The sequence below is a fragment of the Cavia porcellus genome, unplaced genomic scaffold (assembly GCF_034190915.1).
Source record: "Cavia porcellus strain 051 isolate PalLab524CR breed Dunkin Hartley unplaced genomic scaffold, mCavPor4.1 scaffold_13, whole genome shotgun sequence".
NCBI lineage: Eukaryota > Metazoa > Chordata > Mammalia > Rodentia > Caviidae > Cavia > Cavia porcellus.
Genome location: NW_026947496.1, coordinates 32,400,978 through 32,409,204, shown reverse-complemented (window position 1 = coordinate 32,409,204; position 8,227 = coordinate 32,400,978). Strand labels below are relative to the sequence as shown.

The 8,227-nt window shown below is 44.0% G+C and overlaps 1 protein-coding gene across 1 annotated transcript in view; it reads right to left on the bottom strand.

Moving 5' to 3' along the window:
• Window positions 1–268: 268 nt before the first annotated feature.
• Disc1 (DISC1 scaffold protein) overlaps window positions 269–8,227 on the bottom strand; it is a 326,935-nt gene continuing 318,976 nt past the window's right edge. The window contains exon 13 of the mRNA XM_063260047.1: window positions 269–3,525. Coding sequence (XP_063116117.1) covers window positions 3,386–3,525 — 140 coding nt within the window. The 3' untranslated portion in view covers window positions 269–3,385. The remainder of the gene's footprint in view (window positions 3,526–8,227) is intronic.

Here is an 8,227-nt window from a genome sequence, read left to right as displayed (position 1 = left end):
GTTCACTTAGCTTTCCCACCTCACACTGACATCACCTGTGAACATTAAGGTGTGTTTCTCCCTTCCCAACTTGTGAGCCTCAGACACTTTTCATGTCTCACTGAATCAGTCTGTATGACCAGTGATATGTTTTCCCTGATGTTAGTGTCATTCTTGTCTTCTTCCTCTACCCAGTTAATGCTATTTTAAAGTTCCCCACCAAGACGTCTGGAGTACAGTCTCCCATGGTTTTCTGATTTGCTGATACCTGGAAATAAACACATACAAATAATTAAAGCACGGCTTTATTACAAATCTTCTGTGTGAAGTAAGTCATCATACAATTAATCATCCTGTAGCAGAAAAAGTAGATGATGTTACATTTTCCTATCATCCACACTCCAGAAGACAAAAATCCTTAAGGAGCACCGTGGTTTGGATACCACTTAATTTTGTTAGAAAAGTAAACTTAATGAAGCAATAAATTACGTGACAAAATCCAAAGATTAGATAAGGTGAGGATATTAGAAATTAAAGTATGGATTTTATATATACACATGCTTTGACTAATGAGCATATAGTTGCTTTCTCTACAGAATGGACTTCCTGGTACACAGATGTTTGGTGCAAAATACTGATTATAGGAGGAACTTCAGGAAAATCTGCCGTGTCTGGCTGTGGGTGATTGAACTGGGATAACTTCTGGGGCCCTGGGAACAGCTGGGACAGGACGGTAGTGGAGATGGTGAGGTGCTGCAGCCTGCCTGCACCCAGTAGGGCTGACCTGGGGGATGGGAAGCCGAGCTGCCCTAGCTCTGGTTTCTCCTATTCCCTGGACAGGTTCCCAAGTGGTCATGCACATTTAACAGTGTAAACAGTAGTTTCACAGCTCACAGTCCCCCAACAGGACATTAAAGACACTTCAGGAAAAGCACTAGTTAAGGTAGCAGCAGCTTGTCTCTTTCCTGCTGTGAGCCTTGGGCAAGAGAATTAGCCTCCCTAGGTTCAGGAGCACCATCTGCGGTGTCACCCCCTGAGGATGATGTAAGGATTACAGGACATCACCTTGATAAGGAACAGATCTGAACTCGCACTTGCTGTAGGGCAAGGAAGACAACTCTCCATTATTATGTACTAATTTATTTCAGGAAGAGCAGGTCAGCCTTAAAACTTCACAATGTTGGAAAGACTAGCCTGTCAGTGATGGAGTGGCCAACCAAAATGTGTAATATGTCACTTTCTTTTGCCATATCACAATGAAATCACACTGTAAGGCACATTTTCAATATGCACTTTTGCCATGGCCATGGATATCTCCATAACAGCTTATGCTTTTATTGTTTTGCTTTTAAATCTAAATCCAAATTTCTCTTGCATTTTTTTATGTTGCTCTTACAAAAATTGTCCTGCAGAAGGGCTGGGGATACACGGTCCCAGAGTTCTACTTTGAGGAGAGTGGGGTTGTCATGAGAAGGAGGCATGGCTACAGGAAGCCCTGGCCTTAGCAGCCTTTCTCCAAAACCAAGAGACAATGAGGGACGAGGAATAGCATGAGGCCGAAGTATCATTCTCTTGCTCCATTCTCAAGTTCAACCAGAAATCTCAACAAGGAAGGAGATATTCCATCCTGGAGGGACCAAAGGGGGCCTTCTCTGGGGTACACTCGAGGCAATTATTAACCTTTGGAATTTTCAGAGCCTTCACCATCGCAGATTATTCTGAAGTGGTATCTGATTAATATAAAATAGTTGGGTTAGTGACTGTTAAATGTCCAGTGTCTACGAGGCTATTCAAAAACATACACCAAAGTAGGAATTTGTTACTGGCAATGTGGCCAGTCCTGACTTTCTTCTAGTACTGATTCACTGAAATTAAAGGATACAAAGATTCCAGGTGCCAGTACCTTCCAAGACTTGATTATAAATAATTCAGAAATTTGGTCCATTATGGAAAAATTAAGTCTGGCAAAAAAAATTAATTAGGCTTATGATTCCAATATGCAGTGTGTTTTCTAAAATGCAGCATGTTCATATGTTGAACTTTTGCTTTGTTGCCTGGCCCCTGGCCAAGTGCTGGCTTAAGCAGGAGCTTCTGCTTAATAGAACAGAGGTGTCACACAGCACAGAAGGCTGAGCAAAGCACCAGTCACCTCCTGGAAATGATCATGTGATCAGGAAATGACAAAAACCATCACCTGTCCTTGGATATCAATGGTGGCAGAGGTATCACCATCCCTGCACATATAAATGAGAACAGAAGCACAGAAAGACCAATTACTCACTGCAACTTTCCAGACTGTGGGTAGCTGCAGGCTCAGCATGCTAGGAAAGTTGGGTTGATCTCTAACCCACAAATCAGTGATGTAAGTCAGTGTTCAGACAAAGACCTCCCAGAGACTGCAGTATTCTCCAACCCATCACTGGGGTGGGGTGGAATACACAGTTCATTAAACAAGCTGGGGGGTTAGGGGTTGAACACACTTGAGTGGGCTTTTATGCATGGCTCCCAAATACAGGCATACCAATGTGCACACAGAGATCTCCATGCGGGAGTTATGGTCCGTGGCAATTAGCTAATGTTTGTAGGACATTTCTTGGGCCACTTGGGGAAGTGAGCCCGAGTGTGCAGTTTGCTTTGCAGCCATCACAGCAGGAGTCCCTGGCCCTGCAGGGCCAGAAGAGCTGGCACTGGAACTGGGGTCCACATTGTCACTGCCTGGAGACAATGGAAACAGTTTCAGCCAGAAGGGGAAAGTCACAGAGGGGGCAGCCTTCTGGCCCTTCCATGCTCCTGCCCACTGCCTCCCTCCCTTTTGCCAGTCCTTGTTGTAGGTGTAGTCAATGCCACAAAAGCCCAGCTGGTGGCTCATGGCAGGGAGTCTAGTGCCCAAAGAGGCTTCCTCTGGAAGTAGCCCGTGAGTCTCCCAGGACAGCAGTCAGCCACAGGGACAGTGAGGTGGAGGCTGTCACCCCAGAAACTGGGGCTCCCTGGCTCTCGTGTTCATAGGAAAGCAGTAGGTGTGCAACCCTAGTCTTCGATTCAGTTTCCTTTCTACCAGATCTTGATCCAGGAACTATTTTAGTTGATGCAGAAAGCAAAACAGTGCTGGGGAAGGAGATACGGTTCCAGCAGAATTCACTCCAAGCTGCCTAGTGGGGGATGAGAGGAAAGATGCTCTCACAAATGACATGGGAAAGGAGCTTCTGAGTGACATTTAGAAGGAAAGCCAGCAAATCGTACTCTCAAATACCCCAATTTCCAAACTTCCCCTCTTCGTTCAAGAGAATTAAGGGGTCCCACTTCCTGCTGGGAGACTCTTGGCTCTGTCTCCGTGATTAAGCGAGGCACATCCGTGACTGGGGAGTCCATCCTTATGACACATGTACCACCGCCTTTCCTGGCCTCTTCAGGGCTGTACTTCCCAGGATGCAGCTGCTGCGCCAGAGGCCCCAGCTTCTCCTCCTCCCACCTCCTTTGCTGGCTGGAGCTGCAGAAACATGGCCTGCAGCATCTCCTTCACCATCTGGAGCTGCCCCTTGAGAGCCTGTGGCTGCCATTAAGGAAGAGTGGGAGGGGACCCAGTTTTGACACCCTCCCAGGGAACCCAGAAAGCAAATGTGCCTGCCTGGAGCAGATGGGCTCTGCCATCTAATTGCAGTTCCAAGTTCTCCCAAATTGTAGGAATTAAATATTGATACAAATTTTACACTTCTTTTAAGAGAGACTGCAATTCTACAAGGCCTAGGGTCATTAACTATCTCAAGTATGATTTTCAGAATGTGGAAGAGTCAGCTCCCAGGCTGAGACAGATGGCCAACTCAGATACTCAGTTCTAACTGGTTAGTGTGACCACAACGCTGCTAAGCCCTGTGCTGGGGTAGATGGCTGTCAGACCCAACTGCTCTCACTGTAGAAATCAAAACCTCCTCAAGAAAGTGGAACTTGGGGCCACTGTAACTACAGAGAGAATACTAGACCAGCTTATGTCATGAACAGTGAACTATTAACTGCTTCTTGGTGCAAACTTTTTCAAACCTAGTTTTCTTTTGAAACGACTTTAAACCCTTGACTTCAAGCTGTTGTCCTCACTCAATATGTTCTAGATAGCAGCAAGATGACTCAGGATTTGATGGTGAGCAAGAAACTTGTCTTTTCTGAGTCAGCTGGCTAGGGTCTTCTTAAACTGCTGAGTACTTAATTCTCTGTCTCGCAAAGTTGTTTCTTTTTTTTTTTTTTTTTTTTTTTTTTGTCTTTTTTTCGTTTTTATCAGTACCAGGGATTGAACTCACGACTGCCTGCTTGCAAGGCAGGCACTTATGCCGCTGAGCTAAATTCCCAGCCCCCGCAAAGTTGTTTTTCACATAGGGAAAACAGTCACAAAGAATTCATGAAATATATAGTGGACAGTGAAGGCTGCTGTTCTTGTAAGAAACAGATTTTCCTTTGGACATTCACACAGAGGAACATTCACCAACAGTGGTTTTAATCAGATTTTAGGTCCCTTCCATTTGTATCTGTCCTCAGAACAACCCTAAGACAAATGCAGGACACGGGATGGGTCTAGCAAGCAAACTAATGCCACCTCATCTGGACACGGGAGTGTAATGTGGTCAAACTACTTACACATGTTTAAATCATCACAGAACTCAGGCCACTCAAATATTCTAGGTCAGACATAGAGGAAGCAAGGGTTTGGGAAAAGCAGTATGTAGAGCTTTGACTCTGCAATATTCTACCCAGCTCAAAGTAACCCCCAAGTCAAGAGAAAATAACACCCTTTGGGTGTGACTGTAGCAAGCTTTCCCCTCTGTCCTGAACAAGGAACTCCAGAAAATACTAGGGATGATGCACATGAGCCTCTCCCAAGCAGAAATGCTGAACTACCCTGAGCAGCTTTTCAGCCCCTTGAAGTTCACCAGACTCATCATTTGTGTAATCTACATACATTTGCTCTGCTGGTTCACTACTTGTACTTGAATTTGAGGGCAATGAGAGAAAACAAAAGAGGAAGAATCCATTATTCCCCCGCCCTTTATCCCTCCCTTCCCTTCCTCACTCCCTCCCTACCTGAGAAAGTTTTGTTCTCCATTTCTCTGGACAGGTCTACTAATCTTCACTGAAAATACATACAACTTCATATCAGCAAAAACCATAAATGGTCCCAGACTGAATACCCCAGCAATTTATCACAAAGTCTGCACATTTACAAAGAGTGAGCGCAGAGCTCAGGTGGTTTATGAATGCTGACAAACTCCTGGGACTTAATTACCTTTGATACGAAGCCTGGAACTACACACCGCTATTTGTAATCTGCTAAGTGATGACAAAGGTTTCCAGAGAAAGAAATTAAACCAAACTGTGTTGTTTCTTGAAATAAAACTCAGAAAACTTCTAATACTGGTGGATGAAACTGAAGGTAAGGGAAAGAGAAGCTGTGAAAAAAAGAGGCTAAATTATATAATTAACACATCATCCCCTCCTATGTTAATCTCCACTAACACACTCAAGGGTCAAAATAGGGGGAGGGGATTGGAAGATACAAATCCCAATGAAGCCAAGCAATTCATTTCATCCTTAATTGTCCTGCTGACAAAGCTTGTACTTTCTTCATAAGGTTAGGGCTTTAAAATTTATTTTTCTTGTGAAAGTATAGTGCCTTTTTTCCATTGTGAGATATCATGAGATTTAAGGTTTGTTTCTTAACACAACAGATCTCACACATGCCTTAAACTCTGACAGTGCAAGGCTAAACACCAGAAATCCTGAAAACTTCATCTACTGAACTTATGACATAATGATCATTAAAATAATTACACTCAGTTTTATTTACAAAACTTCTCTTTCTAACCAGCCATTTGACTCCTTATAAAACGGAAGTTCTAAAATATTTTGTATGGTTTGAACAGTCTGGACTAAACTAGAGTAAGAAAAAAACCCAAGTTGCAGAAAAATTGTATGGAATAATCCAAATTTTACACAAGAGTACAGCATTAAGCCAGAAAGCTATTTTAGGAGGACACAGAGGTGATTCAGACAGTGGCATGGGGCGGGAGATGTGAGTTTACTTCTCATAGGTTTGTGGTATTCACAACAAACATAGATTACTTTCACATTTAAATCAACACATATAAAAGAAATCACTTAGTAGCCAAGATGTTGAGGCTACTAAGCAATAGGCTACGTAGGACTGTGGGACAGAACCATGGCGTGCGTGGAGCAGAGGGACCTCAGCACTCCCACAGTGAGGAAGTCCTGCAGTCTCTCCAGAGCGGACCAGCATGTCTTGGACAGGGCAGTGGCTGTGAGCTGACAGCAGTGGCCAGACTTGACATGTTCTGAGGATAAAAGCCAAGAACATGTGACAACATATTGGATATGGGATGTGGACAACGGAAAGGGCAGGAATGACTTCCTGATTCTCCATCTGAACAAATAACGGGGAAAATAGGCCTGCAGTACATTGAAAAACAGAACACTGAGGGTGTTTGTGTGTGTGTGTGTGTGTGTGTGTGTGTGTGTGTGTGTAGTACAGGACATTGGATACTGGAAAAGAATCTTGGCCAAAGTTTAGTGATGTGCACTTGGAGTTTATGCTGAGTAATATGCACTATAGTTTTAAAATACTGACTATTCTAGCAAGCTCATCGCTGAAGCCCACTAAGGCCCTTCACCCATTTCCTCAGATCTAGGGGTAGAAAACATTTCCAAGGAGACAGAACAATCCCACAAAACTCCTACTATCTTTGTCCTTTAAGCTGCAATTGGAAAGTTGAAGTAGACAAGTGTCTGTCAGGGACTGTGGTGTTTATGCAAGAGCCTGTTATATTTTCATAACATTTTCTTACTGATTTGCAGTAAAATAAACTATTCCATTTGATACAGTGAACCAAGATCGTTGGGCAACTAAGCAGCAGAGTGAGGCGAGGTACTCAGGAATGCAGTGGTGACCTGTGGCTGTCTTTGCAGAAGACCCAGGAATTCTTCCAATGGAGGTTTCATTTTCATATGAAAGTAACTGAGCATTTTGTCAATAGACTTTCCTAGTGATCACTCTTTATGTTGTTGCCCTGGGAATAGAACCCAGGACCTCTTGGATGCTACACAGTACTCTGCCACTGAATTCTGTCTCTGCCCCCAGTTCCTTTTTAAATTCTGAGGTAGGGTCTTGCTAAAGTTGCCCAGGTTTGCCCTGGATTCCAGGTGTTTATTCTGATAGCTCAGTCAAAAGTAGGTCTTCAGCTCCTCCTCTGACCTAGTTTGGTTCAAAAGGAGACAAAGGCATAGCCTTTGAAACTGTTTTTCATTTGTTACTTTATTTCTTTTTAGCAACAAGCTTTCCTCTGTTGTCACTATGGCTTGTAGCACTGGAAGCATGCCCACATGGAAAAGCCAGAGGCCAGCATCAGCAATTCTGAGCAGCGGGGAAGGCTGGACCACTCTGAGGACCTGGATCAAAGAACTCAATGGTGCACTAGGAGTTCTGTATTGTTTACCTTGTGCCAAGCCCACCACGCTGCCGTAGGCTAGCAGCAGACAGCCATTTCTACACTCCGTCCCACTGCAGTCTGTTTCACACTTCCCACTCAGACCTAGGTGGGAGCCAAAGGGAAGCTCTGTGGTCCCCACCCTGCATCCACCCATGGTGCCTAATGCCTTGAAGAGTAGCCTCACTGGTTTCACTTTTCTTACCTGTAAGATCTGAGAGTAGCTCAAGGTCTTTATGGTCCCTCTCCCAGCTCTTCAGCTCTTAGGGCAGAAAACATTTCCAAGGAGTGAGGAACAATTTCCCCCAAACCCTTACTACCTTTGTTCCTTCAGCCTACACATTTGAAAGTTGAATCAGACAAGAGCCTTTCAGGGGCTGTAGTGCTTTTCCATGAGCCTGGATGTATTTAGAGTCTTTGCATGCATCAAACTCACCAAAACTAATCAATTGGGCGCCTCGCATTCCAAATGAGCAGAAAGAATAGAATTCCATAAGGGCTTCCGGACAAGGATATAAATACAACTGCAAATAGAATTAGTCTGTCCCCATCTCATCTGTGACTCTCAGGCAGGCAGAACTGCCCTGGGGATTTTGAAATACACCCCAAATGTACAAATCACAGGTCTTTTTCTCTGATACTGAGTGACCTGCAGAAGCTGAAGGAGAAGGAAATGTGAAATTCCCTGCTTAAAAAAATCCACCTAAACCTAGCAGGTTTTTACTCAATATGAACCACAACACATTCAAATGGTTTTTCAAAAT